Here is a 24,061-nt window from a genome sequence, read left to right as displayed (position 1 = left end):
AAAAAAAAAAAATATATATATATATATATATGCGCCACTTTTTCAGGAGTCATTTAAATAGGAATTTTTTTTTTTAGGGTATTGATTGATTTCCAAGCTGGCAAACCAGTGTAATGGTCTGGTTTAGTGCTTCCTCACCCTTTTTTGGACCCTTTCCCACATGGTGCAGGTTCTTAGCTTCCCCTCCTTGCTGGGGTTGTTGTACTGTATCTCTTGATTGCAGTAATTTGCAATGTAATCCAAACCCATAGGGCTCATCTACCACAGGTGGCGCTAATGCTCTGGGTCTTGATTGTTCTGCCACACTCCTTCTGTTTGTGTCACAATCTAAACTCTTTTAAAGATATAAAGCCAATCTGATATGAATTTAAGAGTGAGGCATTGCTCTTCTTAACCAGATTCCAAATGTCTAGAGTCCAAATTCCAAATGTCCAGCATTTTCCTTTCTAGGAAATGTTTTGGTGGGAATTTCAATGCAAATATTTTATCACAGAGCCAGCGTGTTTTGAAGGAGCAGATAGCAAAAGGGAATTTCTGAATTCGTTGCTTTCATCTTGAAGTTTCTCTCAGGGCATACGGTGCCTGTGGAGTATAAGACAGGGCCACAAGTAATGTCTGTCAGCTGCTGGTATTTTCCAAATGACCCAGTTGCCAGGGATAGGATGGCAGCTGATAAATATATGTACGTTTCTTTGCAGAGCCTTTTCTTCTCCTCTTTTCTATTCTCTGTTTGGATCTCAGGTTTAGAGAGTTGAATTCATCACACTCCCCTGTTCATGGCACAGTATCAGCACAGGTTTCTTGATTCATTCATTCTTTCCTTTTGTTTCGTTTTATTTATTCATTCCCTTTTAGTTCTTTTTTCTAAAATGTGTGTCTTTTATCTTCCTGTGTTCTTAATAAATGGTGTGAGTTAATAAATGTTCTGTGTCTTGTTTTATTTCTTATTTTGTGCCCTCATCATTGTGTTAGGAGCCTTTCGTATTCCTCTGTGTCCTTTTATGCTGTGGCTTCTGATTACTGCATAATTTGTGGTACACAGCACTTTGTATCTGTTTTTGTAGAGATGTACTCCATCTCCTCATGCCTTCAACTCCTCATCACCACTCACACCACCACAGTGTACATCTTTGTACATGTCTTCCTGTGTGAGAATTCCTCTGGGATACACCCACCCAAAGCATTGCTGGCCAAAGGCTATGCATAGACTTCATTTAAGCACTCTCCTGTATTGTTCTCCAGAGTGGTTGATCTGCATTCCCAGCAACCCAATGTGCAAATTTCTCCATTCCTGCCAACTCTCACCAGTATTCAGCTCTCTAATTTTTTGCCAGTCTGATAGGTGTAAAATGATAGCTCATTGTTGTTTTAATTTGCATTTCTCTGGTAATTAATGAATTTGAGCACCTATTCATATGCCTGTTAGTTTACTGGGTTTTCTCTTCTGTTAATTGCCTATTCATGTCCTTTGCCCATTTTTCTATTTCAGTTACCATCTTTTCTTTTTGATATGTAAAAAGTTCCTACTGATTCTAGATACTAATCCCTTGTTGGATTTAGCCAGTTTAAATATATTCTCATCTTATCATCTGTCTGTTAATTCGTGGTATCCTTCTTTGACTATAAAGTCTTTAAAGCCTTTTTATATATTCAAATCATCTCTTTTTTGCCTTCCGGTTTATGATTTTCAAGTTGTATTTTGGAGAAGGCCTTTATGACCCATGTCACAAAGATGTGTACCTATGTTTTCTTTTATTGGCTTTATGAGTGTGTCTTTCACATTTAAGTTTTGAATCCAGCTGATTTCCACCATGGTATGAGATGTTCCATGAAGATCCATTCTTATTTTTATCCACGGGAAGTGTTAGTTTTCCTGTTAATATCTACTAAGCTACCTATTCTTCCCTTGATTGATTTGTAGTGCCGGTGTTCTTGCATTTTAGGTTTGCATATTTTAGTTCTGTCTCTGAGCCCTTTATTCAGGTTTTTTGTGTAGCTGTTTTTGTCCCAATACCTCTCTGTTTTTAATAATAACTTTGAGGCAACTCTTAATATCCACTTATTTAAGTCTCCTCTATTCAATCTCCTTTTTGAGGTTTGACTTGGGTATTTATGAGTCTTTATCCTTCTGTATAAATTCTAGAATAAGTTTAAGAAGTTTCTCCCAAAATAAAATTTTTCTTTGGGATTGCATTAAATCATACAGATTATTTGGAGGATGTTGACACCTTTGTAATATTAAGTCATGTCTTCCAAGGGCTTTAAATGTCTTTCCATTTATTCAGACCACCAGCGTTTTTTATTAGAATTTTCTTTTTCTGCCTAGAGATCATGTGTGCTCCTGGTCAAGTTAATCCCTAGATACTAAATTTAAAAACCAATATTTTATTTTTGCCAACCCTGCTACCTGTGGGGACCCTTCCTGGGTTTGCTTCTAGAATGTCAGGAATCTGTATCAGTGACACCAGATTCTCTAATGGGTCAAACTCTTACCTAATAGAGAAGGGAAGGGGAAAAGGGAAGTATAGGTAATAAAGAAGAAGAAAGTATGATTTTGTTGTTCTTAAGCTTTTTTTTTTTTTTTTTTTTTTGAGGAAGTGATCACTGCCAGTGTCAGTCACCTAGTCATCTGATACCTGTCATTCATTCGCCCCTTTCATTATTACAGAGAACAAGACTGCCCTGGGCAAGAACCGTTTTTCCCATCTCACCCCCTGCAGCCCCGTTGTCTTTTTGTCTTTTTGCTGTTCCCTACCTTTGGGTACAAGATAGGGAATGTCTTTAGGGAGTTATAAGATTTACTCCCCAAAGACTATGAGAATTTGTTCATTTTTCTTTGTAATGAGTCCAGGTTGGAAGCAGGACGAGAGGCCTGTTCTCAGCCCAGGCTGCTATTGTCCTGCTGTCCCACCTGAGAGAAGGTTAGAAAGCTGAGAACTTGTCAGAGAGAACACACCAGTCCAGTGCAAGGGAGTAAGAGAAGAGCAGGCTCTCATAGTGTGAGTTGGTCTTTTCCAAGTTTGACGTTTTAAATTACAAATGTCACTGCCTACTTAACTCTAAAAAGATTAGCTTGTTTACAGGAATGCTGCCCTCCCACTGCTTCTCCAACTGCTTGAAGGCTGAAGTCTGACAGATTGAGGCAGAGAGGGCTCAGTCTCCTAATCTAGACTTTACAGTGCCACTTTCCTCGATGTGGGTATTAACTCAGATTCCATAGGTTAATCGGGTTATGTTGAAAGGAATATGCTGAAGTTGCTGCAGGCATGCCTTCTCTTGCACGTCAGGACCTGGCTCAGCGCTGGCCATCTGGCTTTTCAAAATGGCATTGTGTGGTTCACTCCACTTCTCACTCTTGTTCAACATTTTCCTGTTACTCCCACCTGGATCTTGTGCTGGATGAAACCGCGGGAGTCTAGGCTTCCTGTAGCTCTTCCTTCAGTGAATGCCTCTAGAAGTTCTTGGACTCCTGGCTTCACGTGATCCTCCCATCTCAGCCTCTCAAAGTGCTGGGATCAGAGGCATGAGCCGCCATGCCCAGCCTTCTGGGCGTTCCTAAGGGCAGGTGGCAGTGAGATATGTGAGTACTGAGAGGTAAGGACACTCATAACTAGAACACATGTCTGTCTCTACCTTTAAAGCTCATGTGATCTGCTGTGGAGGTTCAGACCACAGGGAAACAATAGACAGATGGCCGAGTTACATCGTGTGGGTGTACGTTATATTCATACCATCTACAGAAGTGCCCAGGGTGCAGACTACATGCCCAGAGCTCATGGATTTGAGAGTGAACTCAGAGTGGGATTCCATCCTGGTTAAAAACACGTAAAAAATGGAAATTTCCTCCTTTCTCTCCTCCCCAGAAGAAGAAAATGTAACACTTCCTCTTTGCTTCTAAGTCTTAATCCTTTCTTTCCTTCCGGTTTGTTTTTAATGTAGTGTTTTTATAAGAATCGTTTGTATTTGAATAAAAATGCTGAAGAACTCACTGCAGTTTGCCAATTTGTCATTCACACTGGGAGGTGGGGAGAAGAGCAGTGATTAAAGAAGGAAATAGGAACTCATTGTAGAATATTACAGAAATACAGCAAAATATTTTGAAACATTCAGTCAGAACTCATTGATAATATTATTCCCAGAGATATTTCCTTCTTACCTTTTTTAAATGATGTCTTGTATGTATTTTGTTAATGTTGGGATGAATTTTAGTTTAACTGGCGTTACATTGAATATGCTTGTTGTATTCTGCTTTAAAAAATTACAGACATTTTCTGATGTCATGAAATGTTTAGAAGTATCATCTGTCAGGATTGTTTAATATTCTGTCATAGGACTATATCTTAATATGTTGAACCATTTACCATTGTTAGACTAATGTTCTTTCCAGGTTTTTGGTATTATGAACAACATTGGCCTATGTTATTCATAATAGCTTCAAAAGTTGTTAAATTCACCAGCTATTGGTCTTGTACATTAGCCTTTGTACATATCTCAGATCATTCTCTTTGGGTAGATTCAGCCACATGGATTAGAGAGAGAGTTTGCATGGAGGATTAATGTGTGGCTGGTGTAGAATAGCATCCTGGGTGTAGAACATAGGACAGGTGCTGTGCCTCTCTAAGCTTCCATTTCCTCTTCTGTAAAATGGGGATAATAATACCCCTACTTCATAAATTGATTGTGAGGATGAAAGTTCAGCACATTAATATCTGCAGATTAGTTGGTAAGTGCCTAATTACTCTTGATTATTACTCTTATCTTCTGGCCAGGCCAGTTACTCCCACTACAAAAGGAAAAGCCCACTGGAAAGTTAAAGCCAGCTGGATTGGTAGCACTGCTCTTAAAGGGAGGAAGACAACCTGCTACTGTTTCTCAGTCTTGGTGCTTTATGAGTATTCATTTAATCCTCGTTCCTGTATATCTCAAAGTGGGGTATGCACACCACTGGTGGTACTCTAGGTCATTTGAGAGAGTATATTTTAAATTACCATTTAGATTTCTATATTTATTTTAATGTGTATTGCGGGAAACATAAGTACTTTTAAACCCCCTAATTTTATTTTATTTTATTTCATTTTTTATTTTATTTTTTTTTTGAGACCCCTGTCACCCAGGCTGGAGTGCAGTGGTGTGATCTCGGCTCACTGCAACCCCTGCCTCCAGGGCTCAGGCAATTCTCCTGCCTCAGCCTCCCTAGTAGCTGGGATTACAGGTGCCCGCCACTGCGCCTGGCTGATTTTTTTTATTTTTAGTAGAGATGGGGTTTCACCATGTTGGCCAGGCTGGTCTTGAACTCCCGACCTCAGGTGATCCGCCTGGCTCATCCTCCCAAAATGTTGGGATTACAGGCATGAGCCACTGCACCCGGCCAATCCCCTGATTTTATAAATGTTATTGCTTAGCACAGGGGTCCACTTTCTTAGTAAAGGGCCAGATAGTAAATATTTTTATTTTTATAGGACTGTTCAACTCTGCTCTGGTAGTGTGAAAGCAGTCATAGACAATATGGAAATGAGCAGATGTGGGTGTTTTCCAGTAAAACTTTGTTTACAAAACAGGCAATGGTGAATTTGGCCCAGGGACTGTAGTTTATTAACCCTTAGCTTAACACAAGGTTAAGTTTTTAAAATTAGTCTAAATAGGATGGCATGAAGTTTTGACAGGGAGCATGAAAGTGTCACATGATGGGCAGCCATTTGCACAAATGCTGTTCACGACAACTGAGTTTTTAAAGGAGCTCACAGGCTTAAAGAGGTCAAGGGAGCACAGCTGAGAAGTAGCGAAGCTCATACTCAAACCCTAGCCTGCGTGATCACCGGGGTCATTTTTTTCTGGTGACCCTTCATATGCTTGAAATCTTTCCGTTCTGCCGTCCTGTTCATATGTGGTCCGCCCCAAGGGGCTGGAAGGAATTTCATCATCTGACTCCAACATCTAACCCCTCTAGTTCTTTGTGGCCGAGGGGCCATCCCATATTCCTTCCTAGTGCACCACTTCATTAGAGCCCTCGGTGATTCCTCAAACACCTGTGCACAGTGCTGGGTGCACAAGGGTCACACATTTCACTGACTGGCTTCCCCAGGGTCAGACCCTTAGCCTGGCCCACCACTCTCTCACAGGAATTTGGCAACACAACATAATGCTTTATATGTTGTTTCTGTACATCCACTCATCCTTCTTTGGGCCTTCATTCAGAGCAAACTCCCTGATGGTGTTATATTCAGGTTTGCCTTGTTTTATGAGGACAAGATTGAGGACCAGGAGAGGAGATGGGGAGGGACATCATTGCCATTTCTCTGTTTCCCGTTGTTGTGCCTCTGATTGTACATTTCCTTCATCTCTGTGCTTTAGCTTCCCTTGATCTGTAAAACAGAAAAGGAGATTTAGGCTTGAAAACTGTAGGGAAAGCCTTGATGGGATCGCCTGGGCCACTATTTTTAAAAGGCTTCTAAAGCCTTCAGCCATTACCAAAAATCCACCGTCTCATGAAAGCAGCAGAGGGCAGAAAAGAGGATTTTTTTTTCCTTTGCTTCTAGTCACCTTTGGCCTTTTGCTGTTAGAACACCCACAGTTGAGAGGCAGGAGGAGGCAGCCACCGGTAACCAGGATCCTTTTGGGATCAGAGCCATCCAGAGGCTGCCAGGTCTCTACTGGTCGGTGGCTTATAAATAGAACATTTCCCCTTTTAAAGCTGAGAAGGCTGGAAGGCATTAATGGGCACAGTGGCCTGGCCTCCTGTGCACTGGCCCACGAGGCAGTCAGCTGAGTGCAGCATCCCCTCCAGCTTTCTCTCCAGGCCTGCCAGGTCTGAGCTGATAGAGGACAGACACTCTCCCTCCCTCCCTCGCCTGCATTCCTTCCAGCCCTCCTCCCCACATCCTTTTTCTTTCCCCTTTCTCCCTTCCCCTGTGCATGCAGTTTCCGTGGCCACCACTTTCATCTTCTGAGCCACAGTCAGGCGAGGTGGTATAATTCTAGCTCTCCCTAGGTGCTGACTTTCTACACCTCACTTTTCATTATGAGTTGCCTGTGCAGCACAGTTGCTGTGGTGCATTGAGCTTGAATTATATTTAGTTGAGCTGTAATACCCCAGCTCTAGAATAGCCCTGGCTCAGAGGGCAGAGGGCTGGAGAGAGAAGAAGGGGCAGAAACAGCTTGTTTTTGCAGAAATTATATTATTTGGGTTCCCAGCTATTTTGTTTGATGAGACCCTGGCCCCCAAAGCTAGGACTGGTGGTGGTACTCCTTGGACTTGCCTGGATAGTCAGAAGCCTTTCTGCTTGTCCTAAAAGACACTTAACAAATCCACCCTCTCTCTCAGCTAGCTTTAGACTGGCAGATGCAGCCAGTGTATGCCTTTGCCATGGCCTAATATTCCCCTTTCCCTCAGTGACGTGGGCTCTGTACTGACAGCAGGCTGCAGTCTGAGCAGGTGTGAGCCACCCGTTGGCATCCCAGTTTGGGCTTCAGCCAAGAGACAGTGAGCAGGCCCCTAGCTACATCTTTAACCCCTAAAGCCCAGTGCAAGGGGTTATTGAGACAGAGACTAAAAGATTTCCCCCACTGCCACCGAGTACAGGCTTCCAGTTATTGTGGTTAATGTTTATTGAGTACATACTGTGGAGTGGGCAACATGTTCACTGCTTGATATACATGATGTCATTTGATCCTCCTAAGAATCCTATGAGCTAAATGCTATTATTGACCCCATTTACAGATGTGAAAACTGAGACTTCGTTCTGAGGGCAAACTTGGTCACTCCCTGCACTGATCAGAGTTGTCAGAGCCTGCAGCTCACATTCAGCATGTAAGACTGAGCAGAGGGTAGAGTCGTGCTTAGAAGTGTTAGCTCTGGAGTACTCCACACGTAGTTTGAAATCCCAGCCTCAGGAATTACTGAGTGTGTGATTTTGAGAAATTAATTTCTCCAGGCCTCAGTTTCTTTGTCTGAAGGTGGGAATAGTTTTAATAATTAAGTCTTGGGGTTTTTTGGAAGAATAGATGAGATGAGGATGGACATCCTTTGCTCAGTGGTGCCTGGTATTATCAGCAATGATTAAATGTTGCCCTTTATTCTTCTTATTACCAATAATGTCATCATTATCCAAAGCCAGAACCCACTTATATAAAAGCGTGGCTCTGTATGGTCTCTTTAAAGTTCCTCCAGGCATTGCCTTATTTGATTTTCGCAACACCTGCCTCTTATATGTGAGGGGAATGGGTCAGAGAGGTGAAGTATGCACAACTTACACAGGCAGTTTGTGGAGACACCAGGGCTCAAATCTTAGGCCTTTGATTCTGAATGCCCTCTCTTTCCCTGCCCTTCCCTGCCTCAGAGTTTGCTGTGACCAACAAATTGTTCTTAGAGCATTTTGAGGTAAGAGGACAGATAGGTAAAGGCAGGAAAGTGACCTTGATGGGCAGAGGCAGTTGGTTCTCTGTTTGAAACACTTCCACCCTCAGAAAGCTGGTGATGATCTCTTTCGGTTGAGAAATCAGTGCAAAACCACCGGGCCTCAAGGCAGAAGGGAATTGAGGCCACTGTGTAATTCATTCTCAGGATGTCCAGATCCCCATGTAGGAGACAAATGGTCCTGATTAAGCTGGTCGGTGTTACTGCAGTGTGCATTAAGCCTTGCTCTTTCGCTGCTATTCTGATTTGGAATTTTAAGGTGGACTAGGAGATTGCAGAAGCAGAAACCCACAAAGAAACACTCCTTCCATGCCAGGCAGAAGTGTAGTCCTCAGCTTGTGCTGTGCAAGAACCCACGTGCTGTCACCTTGGAGGCCTGTCTTTTGCCAAGAATTGGAACAGTCTTTAGAGCCTCCCTTAACTATGGCTGAGAGCTTGTAGGTTTATTCCCATCCAGGCAAAGATTTTTGTTTCTGTTCCTGCTACCTATTTTACTTTACTGTATGTCTCTTTCAGTTTATTTTTCTGTGTGTTTGTTTTCAAGAAACAATGAAAAAAAAAAAGATGCCTTTGTATCTGGTAAGCTAGGGAGAAAATTCTGACTAGCAGTATTCTTGCTTTGAGGTCAGGGTATGAATGAAATCTCTGTCAAACCTGTTTGTCTCATGCTTCCAACTGCAGGGGCCCTGAACTCTAGAAGGTACCAGTATATGCAGCCACCTGTCACTATTCGAGGCTCCTGGAACGTGGGGACTCTTGGCCTGTCGGCTCCTGGTGTTTCAGCTGGTGAAAACATGGATTGTATTTATTCTTTCAGGAAATATTTATTGAGATTAGTCGTGAACAGGGCAGATTGTCTCTGCTCTCATGGAGCATGTACAATGAAAAGAAATTGACAACAAAGAGTAAGCAAGTAGACAAAGGTATAATTTCTGGTAGGGATGAGTACTCTGCAAAAATAAGGACCGGTGGATAGAGGATAAGGGAGAGGGGAGCGATTTTAGATACCTGGAGCAGGAAAGGTCTCTCTAAAGAAGTGACTTTTGGGAAGAAACCTGAACAAAGGGAGGGAGGGAAGCGTGTCAAGAGTGGGTAGATGGGTGTTGTTGATGGAGTGAACAACATGTGCAGAGACCCTGAGGTGACATGAGCTACTTGTGTCTAGGAATATCAGGAAGGACAGTGGTGCCCGGATGGAAGGAGGCCCCCGGGGTGAGTGGTCAGGTAGGATGGGGCTAGACCATGTGAGGTCAGGAGATAAGACTGCATTCTTAGTGTGAAGAGAAGTTACTGGAGAGTTGTGATCAGGTGCATGACATGAGCTGACGTATGTTTTTAAAAGATGACTTTGGCTACTGTTGGGGAATAAACTGTGCGAGGGTGGAGGGGAGAAATTGAAGCAGTTGGGAGTCTGCTGCAGGCAGTCCAGGCAGAGGATGATGGCAGCTTGGATCAAGGTATTAGCAATGGATATGAAGAGTAGTTAGATTCTGGATATGTTTTTAAGTTATTAGTGACAGGATTGGCTAATGGATTGGATGTGGTGTGTGAATTGGATATAGGGTGTGAGAGAAAGCAAAGATCAAGGATAACCTTACTGGAACAGAATATCTTACAGGTAGAATATGGTCCTCTCCCATCTCATTCTTTCAGCCAGGTTGAACATAGTGCCTGTTCTGGGACACATTAGGACTTGAGCTCCCCAATTTATTATTTCTGTCACCTTCATGATTTTTTTTTTGAGAGTCTCACTCTGTCACCCAGGCTAGAATGCAGTCGTACAATCTCGGCTCACTGCAACCTTTACCTTCCTGATTCAAGCAATTCTCCTGCCTCAGCCTCCCAAGCAGTTGGGATTACAGGCACCTGCAGCACGCCCAGCTTTTTTTTTTTTTTTTTTTTAAGAGACAGGGTTTCACCATGTTGGCCAGGTGAAACCCTATCTCTTTTTTTTTTTTTAACCTCAGTTTATTTTAAAAAGAAATATATTATGCTATGTGTGATAAATCAGTAGATTTCTAATATTCATTAAAATAAATGTATAACTGAGAAATGTTTGTGAACCTCTTGGAATCATCCCATATACCAAAGTGGCACAATCCAGCATTCCATATCAAGATGCATAGCACTGGCAAATAGTTGTTGTTCAACAGGGAATGTGGTATAGATACTGGCAATTGACTAAATTAAGTCATTTTTGTTTGTTTTTGGTGGTAATCATTTTAATTGCTTAGTATATACTACAGTGTTTTTCCAAGTGGGGTTCTCGCATGTACTGATGGATAATTGCCGGGAGAGGGCCCAGAATCTGCATTTCTACAAGTGCACTCTTGTTCACTGGAGTTGAGAGCTGCTACTGGAATAGAAATGGCAGGATCCACAAAACTTGATCCCCAGCCCCAAGTTCCTTTCTGACTATCTCCAGCAGAAAGCAAAGAGTAGAAGATGAAACCAAGAGTCAGACTGAGTTAAATAAAATCTTGGTTCCACTACTCACTAAGGCTATAATCTTACAGAAATTCCTTAACCTGCCAAAGCATAGGTTTCCTATCTACAAAATAGGGATGATGATGATGATGATGATAAGCAAATGATGCACCTGTAGCTCAGAGCAATGTAGTCTGTGCTCAGAAAGTGTTAGCCACGGTTATCATTGCTGTTGTTACCACTTAACATGAGTCTGGCTTTCCTCATCATAAAAACTTAGCAGAGATATTGGGAAAATCAAATAAACTATAGTTTATTAATTTATTTTATAAACTGTAATGTATTATCCCTCATTACACTCATTAGTGTGAAAACATAGTAGTTATGAGTAAGAAGAGTAGCAAGACTTACCCCATGGGATTATCATAAAGATAACATGAACTTGAATATGAGAAGTATTTCATCAACTGGAAGGTTTTTCATTCAAATATGAGGATATAGTAACATTCTAATATTTGGTAATACTAGGTAATATTGGTAATGATCATTTATTGAATACCAAGTAAATCCCAGTTGCTATACATTTCGTTTGACCCTCATAGCATCCTGTTGGGTTACCCCCATTATACAAGTGAGGAAGGTGAGCCTCAAAAAGGTGAAGCTAAGGTCATATCCAGCCAGAGGTGGCTGAGGCAGGGTTCTCATCCAAGTCTGTCTGGCTTTATAGCTCATTCAGTTTCCACTACATACACTTCTGTCTGTGTGACTTTAGTTAATATTAAAGTTAGTTCATGCTCCCTGAACATACCAGCCAGGGAGCAGAGAATAGTCTGGTGTAGGGCACAGGAGGCAGTGGAGTGGGATGGTGCATGGGGGTCCTTGGAGTGCCGATCTGGGATTAAAAATTGGCTATGGGTAACCCCCACAATAGAGAATGCACACCTGGATAATTAAGAATCAGTTGGCCACCTTTCCTGGGCCCCACTGAACCTTCTGAGAGCTGCCACCATGAGGACAGTTCTCCAGGGGCCACAGCCCAGGGAGCCCTGGCAACCCTGGGGCTTCACATGATTAGGGGAAACACGCAAGCCCTTCTGGTCTTCCTCTGTGTGTGTGAAAATTGAAAATTATTCTTCAGGTGGAAGTTACGTTCATTTCAATGTAGGTGGTTTTCTCAATGGCTTTTAAGGGTGCTGAAATTGATTAAATTCAGAATGGGGGAGACCAACCAGACTCTATAAAGAGCAAATCACGTTGGAAAATTGAGTAAATTTCTGTGGTGAGAACATGCCCCTGAAGTGGTCTGCTCACAGCACCTCGACAATTTCCTGTATCCATCCATCCATCCGTGTTAGAAATCCTTTACTTCTCAGTTTCTTTGTTTTTGTTTTTTGAGAGGCAGGTTGCCCTTAACCTCTGTTAAGGCACTCTGTTGCTCAGGCTGCAGTGCAGTGGGTGGCACGATCATAGCTCATTGTAACCTCGACCTCGTGGGCTCAAGCCATCATCCTGCCTCAGCTTCTTGAGTAGCTAGGGCCACAGGTTTATGCCACCATGCCCAGCAAATTTTTTTTAACCTTTTTGTGGAGATGAGGTCTCACGATGTTGCCCAGGCTGATCTCAAACCCCTGGCCTCAGACGATCTTCTCGCCTCATCCTCCCGAAGTGCTGAGATTACAGTCGAGAGCCAGGGTGCTCAACCTCAATCCTCTTGTTTTTATGCATAACCTACAGTGCTTCCAGCAAATTTCCATTTCTCCAACAAAAAAGGTTTGGTTCTGTGTTTTTCTTTTTAATCAAAGGAAAATTGAATCAGTTTCCTGGGGAAAAAATTCAGACTAGGAAAAACCTGTTGAATACCAGCTTTAGGGACAGTAACTCTTTCTAGTTCATGCTGAGGCTCCTCTCCTTTGGATGAGGATTTCTCTCCCTAGGGTTTGGTTAGAATTCCAGGGAGGCAGGTGTGGGGTAGTTTGGGGACATGTCCTAGTGTGCTGTTTTTATAGACTATATATGTGTGTCCATCAGTCGACTTATAGTATGGAAAGTTTTCTTCTATTCAGATTGGGTGATTTGGCCACTTCTTGCCAAATGTCTTGGTTTTCTGAATACTGAAGGTTGGAGTTGAGCAACAGCAGGTCAGTGATTTTCAGAAGAGGGGCTCTTGAGCCTGAGGAGTCAGATCTCATGGGTAGCATGAAGCTCTAGCAGAGAATACTTGTGTTTTCCAGGGGCTCTCTTGACCCACAGGCTTCAGGCCCCTCTTGACCCTCATTTAGATGGCCAAGTTAGTGTAATATGGGGAAGCCCTCCTCTCGGCCCCAGCTTCACACCGCATGCAGCTCAATGTTTTTGGTGATAATCATTTTAATTGCTTAGTATATACTACAGTGTTTTTCCAAGTGGTGTTCTCGCATGTACTGATGGATAATTGCCGGGAGAGGGCCCAGAATCTGCATTTCTACAAGTGCACTCTTGTTCACTGGAGTTGGGAGCTGCTACTGGAATAGAAATGGCAGGATCCACAAAACTTGATCCCCAGCCCCAAGTTCCTTTCTGACTATCTCCAGCAGAAAGCAAAGAGTAGAAGATGAAACCAAGAGTCAGACTGAGTTAAATAAAATCTTGGTTCCACTACTCACTAAGGCTATAATCTTACAGAAATTCCTTAACCTGCCAAAGCATAGGTTTCCTATCTACAAAATAGGGATGATGATGATGATGATGATAAGCAAATGATGCACCTGTAGCTCAGAGCAATGTAGTCTGTGCTCAGAAAGTGTTAGCCACGGTTATCATTGCTGTTGTTACCACTTAACATGAGTCTGGCTTTCCTCATCATAAAAACTTAGCAGAGATATTGGGAAAATCAAATAAACTATAGTTTATTAATTTATTTTATAAACTGTAATGTATTATCCCTCATTACACTCATTAGTGTGAAAACATAGTAGTTATGAGTAAGAAGAGTAGCAAGACTTACCCCATGGGATTATCATAAAGATAACATGAACTTGAATATGAGAAGTATTTCATCAACTGGAAGGTTTTTCATTCAAATATGAGGATATAGTAACATTCTAATATTTGGTAATACTAGGTAATATTGGTAATGATCATTTATTGAATACCAAGTAAATCCCAGTTGCTATACATTTCGTTTGACCCTCATAGCATCCTGTTGGGTTACCCCCATTATACAAGTGAGGAAGGTGAGCCTCAAAAAGGTGAAGCTAAGGTCATATCCAGCCAGAGGTGGCTGAGGCAGGGTTCTCATCCAAGTCTGTCTGGCTTTATAGCTCATTCAGTTTCCACTACATACACTTCTGTCTGTGTGACTTTAGTTAATATTAAAGTTAGTTCATGCTCCCTGAACATACCAGCCAGGGAGCAGAGAATAGTCTGGTGTAGGGCACAGGAGGCAGTGGAGTGGGATGGTGCATGGGGGTCCTTGGAGTGCCGATCTGGGATTAAAAATTGGCTGTGGGTAACCCCCACAATAGAGAATGCACACCTGGATAATTAAGAATCAGTTGGCCACCTTTCCTGGAGCTTCTGAGAGCTGCCACCATGAGGACAGTTCTCCAGGGGCCACAGCCCAGGGAGCCCTGGCAACCCTGGGGCTTCACATGATTAGGGGAAACACGCAAGCCCTTCTGGTCTTCCTCTGTGTGTGTGAAAATTGAAAATTATTCTTCAGGTGGAAGTTACGTTCATTTCAATGTAGGTGGTTTTCTCAATGGCTTTTAAGGGTGCTGAAATTGATTAAATTCAGAATGAGGGAGACCAACCAGACTCTATAAAGAGCAAATCACGTTGGAAAATTGAGTAAATTTCTGTGGTGAGAACATGCCCCTGAAGTGGTCTGCTCACAGCACCTCGACAATTTCCTGTATCCATCCATCCATCCGTGTTAGAAATCCTTTACTTCTCAGTTTCTTTGTTTTTGTTTTTTGAGAGGCAGGTTGCCCTTAACCTCTGTTAAGGCACTCTGTTGCTCAGGCTGCAGTGCAGTGGGTGGCACGATCATAGCTCATTGTAACCTCGACCTCGTGGGCTCAAGCCATCATCCTGCCTCAGCTTCTTGAGTAGCTAGGGCCACAGGTTTATGCCACCATGCCCAGCAAATTTTTTTTAACCTTTTTGTGGAGATGAGGTCTCACGATGTTGCCCAGGCTGATCTCAAACCCCTGGCCTCAGACGATCTTCTCGCCTCATCCTCCCGAAGTGCTGAGATTACAGTCGAGAGCCAGGGTGCTCAACCTCAATCCTCTTGTTTTTATGCATAACCTACAGTGCTTCCAGCAAATTTCCATTTCTCCAACAAAAAAGGTTTGGTTCTGTGTTTTTCTTTTTAATCAAAGGAAAATTGAATCAGTTTCCTGGGGAAAAAATTCAGACTAGGAAAAACCTGTTGAATACCAGCTTTAGGGACAGTAACTCTTTCTAGTTCATGCTGAGGCTCCTCTCCTTTGGATGAGGATTTCTCTCCCTAGGGTTTGGTTAGAATTCCAGGGAGGCAGGTGTGGGGTAGTTTGGGGACATGTCCTAGTGTGCTGTTTTTATAGACTATATATGTGTGTCCATCAGTCGACTTATAGTATGGAAAGTTTTCTTCTATTCAGATTGGGTGATTTGGCCACTTCTTGCCAAATGTCTTGGTTTTCTGAATACTGAAGGTTGGAGTTGAGCAACAGCAGGTCAGTGATTTTCAGAAGAGGGGCTCTTGAGCCTGAGGAGTCAGATCTCATGGGTAGCATGAAGCTCTAGCAGAGAATACTTGTGTTTTCCAGGGGCTCTCTTGACCCACAGGCTTCAGGCCCCTCTTGACCCTCATTTAGATGGCCAAGTTAGTGTAATATGGGGAAGCCCTCCTCTCGGCCCCAGCTTCACACCACATGCAGCTCAATGTTTTTGGTGATAATCATTTTAATTGCTTAGTATATACTACAGTGTTTTTCCAGTTGGGGTTCTCACATGTACTGATGGATAATTGCCGGGAGAGGGCCCAGAATCTGCATTTCTACAAGTGCACTCTTGTTCACTGGAGTTGGGAGCTGCTACTGGAATAGAAATGGCAGGATCCACAAAACTTGATCCCCAGCCCCAAGTTCCTTTCTGACTATCTCCAGCAGAAAGCAAAGAGTAGAAGAGGATGAGCCCAAGAGTCAGACTGAGTTAAATAAAATCTTGGTTCCACTACTTACTAACGCCTTGATGGACAAAATGTAAAAGGTCTAAAAGTGTCCAGGAAAACCTAAACTTGCTTTCGTCTCCTATGTTTCATGGCTTGGCTTGTGCCACTTTTGTTCTTCCTTTCTCTTGGACCCAGTGGCATGCCTGTATTGATACAGGAAGGAAGGAAGTGGTTAGATCAGCCTATTCATTTCTTTATTTAACCTTTATATCATCACACAAAAAAATGAGAAAGCGGAGGACCAAAGGTTAAAAGGACTCATCTACTCTCATAGGGTTTATATCAGTTGAAATTGAAAGGTCATTTTGACGCACTGCCCCTCGGCCAGCTCTCTCTACCATTCATTCACTAATTTACCTATTCGTGTATCCAAAATGAAAAATGACATGCGCATGCACGCACTTCCAGTTCATATCCATCGCTATAGTTGATGGTGAAAGAGAGCTGTAGTAGCCAGTGAAGTAAATATACCTGGACCGTCGCCCTCATGAATATGTATTCTAGTTTGGTAGACATTTTTCACAGAATCCCACATATCAATGTAAACTTGCAGTGGTGCATCATAGTCTGAGAGAGGCTGATGGTCCTGTATCCGAGTGCACAACTGGAGCTTTAACCTAGGTGGGAAGGTCTGGGTGAGTTTCTTGAAGAAGGGACACTTGAGGGCAATGTGAGTTGGGAGCCAAAGGGCTCCCATGCGAAATCCACAGTCTGTGATGGGAAGAAAGCATGGTCAGTTGAATGTTCTTGAAAGACAGCCAGTGTGGCTAGGTGCTCAGAGCTGGGGCAGTGGCCCCTAAAGAAGCTGGAGGGCCAGGCAGGGCTCAGTCACACAGAGCTTTGTGAACAAGTAAGGATTGGGGTTATTCTCCCAAGGGCAGTGAGGTGCTGCAGGGAGGTGATATGCTCTGATTTTGTCAAGACCATGGGGGCTGCAATGCAGAGGGCAGACAGGAACAAGAAGTGTAAGAAGACCAGCCAGGAGGTTAATGCAGTCATCCTGGCAGCAGATGATTGAGGTGGGGACCAGGGTGGTGACGGTGATGATGGAGAAACTTGGACAAAATTGAGGGGCATTAGAAGATACAATTGAGGGACTTGGTGATAATTTGGATATAGGAGGTAGGAGGTAGGAGTGGTGCCCAGGGTGATAATTGTGATTTTGTTATAATTTTCCCACCACCTGCACACCTCATTTTTTTTTTTTTTTAAATACCTGGGAAGAGCCAGACAAAAGTATCTCAGGTGAGGTCCCAAAAGCTTCAGGGCATGATGGTGACCTTATGGTTGTATAGCAGTGGCAGTTATGCTAAAATCCATGTCTGTCTCCCTGGCCCACCTGCCTCCTCCTTTTATTTATTTTTATTTTTTCAGATAGAGTCTTGCCCAGGCTGGAGTGCAGTGGCGCAATCTCGGCTCACTGCAGTCTCTGCCTCTTGGGTTCAAGCGATTCAAGCCTCCACCTTTTAGACAAGAAAATAATTTGATTATACCTTATAGTGTATGATTATACCTTATAGTTGTTCTTTTAATCCCTTTGCAGTAAGACAGCTAGTCTCCGGATGTAACCTGCCTCCCTCCTCCTGGGGTTCATATCCCAGGCATGGTAGCCCAAGGCATCCTCTTCCCACTTCTGTGGTTTTCCCTAAGATTCTTCAAGGTTACTGAGCATAAACCCACCTCTCCTGGGGTCACATGTTCTCCAGAGAACTTTGAGAAAATGGGCTTTGCCACCCTAGCGTGCTTCTTTGTCTGAAAGGAGACAAAGCAACAAGGTTTCAAAAGTTGAAATGAAAGTTAAGAGGATGGCTCATTTCTAACCTGGGAGACCAACCTGGATATTTGGTGCAGGCTCTGCCGGGATTCATGATGAGACAACTGTTTGGGCGGCCTCGTGTGTACTCTGAGCAGAGCTGAACCTGAGGCTGAGGGAGGGAAGTAAACCAGCCGAAGCCTCAACTGCAGGATGGTGGATGTCGGGCCTGGGAGCCACAGGTCCTGCGACAACTCATCGCAAGTCAAATTAAGGGACTAATGCAAGCCTAGTAGATATTTAATGAGAGATTATTGCTGGAGATTATAAGGATACAGAAATTGCTAATAAATCCCTGACCTTTTCTGAGCCTTGGCTCAGTGAAAGAGCTGAATCACCTGCTTGAGGGGATTAAGGACAGCCGCCTCCATCTGGCGGGTCACTCAGACTTTTTCTGTCATTAGCAAACGCGGCTTGGTAGTGATAGTGTTCTAAACCTTTTAGTGGGAATTTGCTTTTCAGACTAGGAGATCTCAATTAACTTAGATTATATCCCTACTGGGCAGAGATCAGGACTAATGATCTGGTTATGTGTACACTATAGTCCCTATCACATTATGGTACTCGGTCCTTGATAAATAATAAAACAGTTGTTAATTATTAGTAATCTAATCATGATGTCAGCAGGAAACTCGAGTTGAGAGGCGAAATCAAGCTCTGTGTGTGTGTTTGTGTGCATGCATGTACATGTGTGTTTGTGAAAGAGAAGAGACAGAGATGGGGGTCCCCAGACAGTGGGCAGTGTGATCATTTACACTAGTTCCAGTTTAGAGGTTTAAAGCAGTGGTTGCTAACCTGTATTTCTTGAATTCCTTGTTGGGGAAACTGTTGTTTGAAATAGATTCCATTTCTTAACACAGTGTTATCTGTTTATAGACTATAAATAATTATCATCAGTATGCAATTTTAATACATTAGAGGCTAACAGTTATCTTGAGCTCATAATGTTTGACTTTGCAATATGTAAATATTGTATCCATTTGAACTTAGACAACTAAGATAAACTGAGAAACACTGGATTACACATATCATATGTAAGACCTTTATGTATAACATCTGTGTAAGACTTACTCCAAGAAAAGGCGTTCTCTAACATTGGGAAAACCAAAGGAGGAACATATATTCAGAGATTGAATGTGGGGTGTTCGCTTTGCCGTTTCCCAAAAGAAGTAATTGTAATAGTGGGTAAATTTGTGATTATTTTCTGGATGTATTTGGAAGGGTCCATTTTATTCTTTTCCATTAAATATTATTTACCTAGAAAAGGATCAACTTCTTACAGTGCCACAAAAAAAGGTTCAAGGACTGATTTGCCTCTAGAGGGTTATGTCCAGTAATTGGGCTGATGGCTTTACATGCTTGTACATTTTGACCACTGGGGTCATCACTGTCAGATGCTAGGTTATTTTCAATTTTTCAAAACTTTTATCGATGTTCAGAGGGTAAAGAAATAGCCTTTGTCTGGGGCAGAAGTTCGTCGATGCCTAGAATAAGACCATGTTCACAAGCCTACTCTTAAAACATCCAAGTTCAGAATCCATGTCTGCAGCTCCCCATAGCACTGTGTGAAATGACAATTCTTTCTCTCCCAGACTTCTTCGATTCTCATTCCTATGAAAAGATGATCTTAAGCGCCTCTCAAAAGAAGAACTAAAAGGCTTCACCAGACTAATAAATCGTAGTTATAAACATTTTGGAAAACTCCTTTAGCACAAAAAGTAATTCCCCATCTGACAAATGCTATCCGGTAGGCTCTATTGTGTAAGACTATTGTATAAAGGAATGAAAATCCTCCTTGCACATGAAAAGATTCCCAACATTATTAGTCATTAGGGAAATAAAAATCAAAACCACAATGATATACCTCTTGACACCCACTAGGATGGCTATAATAAAAAAGACAATAACAAATGTTGGCAAGGATTAGGAGAAATTGGAACCCTCATACAATGCTGGTGGGAATGAAAACTGGCGCAGCTGCTTAGAAAAGTTTGGCAGTTCCTCAAAAAGTTAAGCATAGAGTCATTCTGTGACCCAGCGATGCCACTCTTAGGTGTATCTCAAGAGAAGTGAAAATACCAATTCACACAAAGACTTGTACACAGATGTTCATAGTAACATTATTCACAACAGCAAAAAAGTGGAAATAGCCCAAATATCTATCGGCCGATGAATGGATAAATAAAACGTGATATATCTGGACCATGGAATATTATTTAACCATAAAAAGAAATGAAGTACTGATGCTACAACATGGCTAAGACTTGAAAACATTATGTTAAGTAGAAGGAGCTAGACATAAAAGACCACATAGTGTATGATTCCCATTTATATGATGTATTCAGAATAGGGAAATCCATAGAAAAGGAATTCTCCCCACAGCTGGGAGAAGGGAAGAAATGGCTAATGTGTATGGGTGTTTGGGGTAGGGAGGAGGGCAAAAATGTTCTGGAGTTAGATAATAGTGATTAATATACAGCTTTGTAAATACTCTAGAAATTGCTGAATCATACACTTAAAATGAGTAAACTTATGGTATATGAATTATATACCAATAAAGCTGTTATTTTTTTTTAAATCCTTCCCTGGATTCCAGCAGGTATTTGGCTTCTGTATTATAGGTTGTTACTAAATTTGAAAAATGCCTGCTGCATGAGTTAATTGAGTTTTATTTGAAAGAATTATTTTGATTTGACTTTCAGCCTGTAATCAGAAATCTTGAGATGCCACAATGTGCAGAGCAAATACTTTATTTATACTGGGAAAAACAAGGGATTGAGTTAATAGGCTCCTTACCATTTTAAGGGAATAAAAAGAATGATTTGTATGGCAAGTAATCTGCAGGGAGAAAAACATTGTTTTTCTGTTTCTTTTCTGGTACTTTACTTACTATCCTGGAGGCTGAGTGTGTTTGTAACAAGCATCACTAAGCAATAACTGTACATGTAAGTATAGGAACTATTAATATTTCAGTTTGGGAAGAGTTGTTTTAGGAATTGGCATTCTTTTTTAGTTTGGTTTTGGGAATTCTTAGGGATTAAAAACATGTTTTAAAATCTTCAGCACAACTGACAATTGCAGAAATGTGGAACCAGCCCAAATGCCTATCAGTTAACAAGCAGATAAAGAAACTGTTATATATATATATGATGGATTACTACTCAGCCATAAAAAGGAATAATTAATAGCATTCGCTGCTACCTGTATGAGATTGGAGACTCTTATTCGAAGTAAAGTAACTCAGGAATGGAAAATCAAACATTGTATATTCTCACTCATAAGTGGGAGCTAAGCTATGAGGACGCAAAGGCATCAGAATGACACAATGGACTTTGGGGACACGGGAGAAAGGGTGGGAATGGGATAAGGAACAAAGACTACAAATAGGGTGCTATGTATACTGCTTGGGTGATAGGTGCATCAAAATCTCACAAGTCACCACTAAAGAACTTACCCGTGTAGGCCGGGCGTGGTGGCTCAATCCTGTAATGCCAGCACTATGGGAGGCCGAGGCCAGTGGATCACCTCAGGTCGGGAGTTAAAGACCAGCCTGGCCAACATGGTAAAACTCCATCTCTACTAAAAATACAAAACTTAGCTGGATGTGATGGTGGGTGCCTGTAATCCCAGCTACTAGAGAGGCTGAAGCAGGAGACTCGCTTGAACCCAGGAGGCGAAGGTTGCAGTGAGCCAAGATCATGCCACTGCATTCTAGCTTGGGCGATAGAGTAAGACCTTGTCTCAAAAAAAAAAAAAAAAAAAAAAACCCATATAACCAAATACCACCTGTTCTCCAATAACCTATGGAAATAAAAAAACAAAAATATAAAAGTAAAATATTCATCTTCTCTAAATTTACCCCTATATGCTAAGAATTAAAGAAAGATTCAATTTGGATTAGAGGTGGCTCACTGGGAATATAAACTAGTACAGCCACTGTGGAAAACATATGAAAGTTTCCCCCCCCCCCAAAAAAAAAAAAAAAAAAAAAAACCCATATAACCAAATACCACCTGTTCTCCAATAACCTATGGAAATAAAAAAACAAAAATAAAAAAGTAAAATATTCATCTTCTCTAAATTTACCCCTATATGCTAAGAATTAAAGAAAGATTCAATTTGGATTAGATCCGAGATGAGTTCAAATTCTGCTCACTTCTCATGTATTACAAGTTTATTACTTTCCCTGAGATGACCACAAATCATCTATAAATACTTGCTTTTCTACTTTCTGCCATTTTCTTTTCCACTCTGACCATTAAGTGGTAGAATGTCTTGTCCCACTGTCCTAAGAAGGTCAAAGATGAACCCATTCTTAAAGATTATCACTGGGTCACCAAAACATGGGGGTGAATTTTAGGGAATTTCCAGCCTTGTTGTCATGTTAGAAGTTTCCAGCCTTGTCTGGTTCTCTTCTGTGGAAGAAGCTGCTGCTGTTGATCATTTATTTTCTGAGTGAGAACCCTGTTGCCACTTGCTCATTTCCCCCTGGAGGATGGCCCCACTGCCTTCGTGCTGCTTCCTTAGGTAGTGTCTTTGTTCTTGGCTATTTTAATTTTCCTCTGAATCATTTTTCTTCTTTTTTTCTTTGTTCTATTTTTCCTTTCTTCTAGTCACGTGAGCAGAATTATACTAAACTCAGGGCCACATTTAAGGCAGTTTGATGGTATGGGCTCTAGAGCAGTTCTCCATGTATTGACTCTGCATCTTTGGTCAAGATATTTAGTTTTACCAAGCCTCAGTTTCTTCATCTGTAATATGGGCTGATGATAATGTCAGTGTGGAGGACTTACTGGGATCAAGTGAGATAATCTATTTTAAGCACTTACCCAACATTTATAGAGCACTTAATTTGTGCTTTTTGAAGGAGACCGTAATTAGTTCTACAGCTTCTGTTAATAGCAAAACAATGTAAAGGTACCTATCACCCTATGCTGCAGTTTCTTCACCTATAAATTGAAGATAATTTTACAGGTTACTACAACTTGAGGTTACTATGAGAACTAAATGAGATAATACATGCAAAGCACTTAAAACCATACCTAGCATATGGAAAGCTCTCAATGCCAGCTGTTATTATTATGATGTTATTCCTGTACTGTTATTGGGAAACATTAAAAGGATGTGTGACCACAGCATGCGATTGATTCATCCTGGATTGGTTAAGCCCTATCCTGAGGTTGATTTCCATGGCTAGCAACTTAACTGCCCTTCTCTTGCACTTTCAGCTGCGCAGTTGGACAGCATTGGCTTCAGCATAATCAGGAAATGCATCCATGCTGTGGAAACCAGAGGTAAAGTAGTTTAACAGATGGCATTGTTCTCATAGAAGGTCATGCATCTGGTGAGGAGTCAGACCTGCTGCCTGCTGTTTCCTGACTTTAAGTGACTCATTAGCTCCCCAAGTGCCATTGTCAGTGGATTTCCACAAGTTCTGTTCGTCTCAAGCAGGAGGTCCTAACTGATTTTGTATCACCAACTTCTTTGGCTGATCGGAAGAATGTGTTAAATATCTAAAATACATAGGATTATAGAAACCAGTTACTGGAATTCAGTTTTTAAAATATTAAAAAACACAGGGTATCATGATATATGTGTTTCTTTGTTAACAGTTTGTAAGCGACAGTGGTGGGTCTGATAACCGACATAATTTGGGAGCAGTGATATTTCAAGATATCCATAATAATTGTAATGTGTTATGGAAATGCCTGTGATTTCTGACCAAGTTGCAGGTACTGCTAATGCTCCTGTGATTTGTTGCTTCCATCCATAAAGGAAGGAAATGCTTAATGTCAGTTGTAGGTTAGTGAAGATAAAGATGTAATTGTTTTCCTGTCTAAGTTCATAGACACCCTGAATTTTCTCTGACAGACATCTTGGGGTCTGTGAACCCAAGATGTCCTTGGGAGCTAGTCCCTGGGGACCACCCAGGTAGAGAGAAGGTCAGTGTTCACACTGATCTTTCCCAGGTCTGTGGGAGCAGACATTAAGATCAAGGAAGCTGGTTCATCCTGATGGTCTCCATCCCTTCTTCAGAGACTGCCACAAAGGAGATTCCTCAGTCCCAGCAGTTTGGAGCTTTGAGTTTGCTGGTCTGTTGTACCACTGAGAAAAGCTATTAACCATGTTTCCACTGGATTTGATTTGAACCATTGTCAGAGATGTGAATCTCATTTACTCTATAGCCTCTTAGCCTACCAGCCCTTTTTAA

The 24,061-nt window shown here is 41.8% G+C and overlaps 1 protein-coding gene across 3 annotated transcripts in view; it reads left to right on the top strand.

Moving 5' to 3' along the window:
- ARHGAP26 (Rho GTPase activating protein 26) overlaps positions 1-24,061 on the top strand; it is a 488,449-nt gene that overhangs the window by 268,451 nt on the left and 195,937 nt on the right. For all 3 annotated transcript variants that reach the window (XM_011994161.1, XM_011994160.1, XM_011994158.1), the window contains exon 13: positions 23,079-23,144. In XM_011994161.1, the coding sequence (XP_011849551.1) occupies positions 23,079-23,144 (66 nt within the window). The remainder of the gene's footprint in view (positions 1-23,078; positions 23,145-24,061) is intronic.

Source organism: Mandrillus leucophaeus, unplaced genomic scaffold (assembly GCF_000951045.1).
Source record: "Mandrillus leucophaeus isolate KB7577 unplaced genomic scaffold, Mleu.le_1.0 Scaffold443, whole genome shotgun sequence".
Taxonomy (NCBI): Eukaryota; Metazoa; Chordata; class Mammalia; order Primates; family Cercopithecidae; genus Mandrillus; species Mandrillus leucophaeus.
Note: the sequence above shows the minus strand (reverse complement) of the source record. Positions and strands in the feature narration are given on the sequence as shown.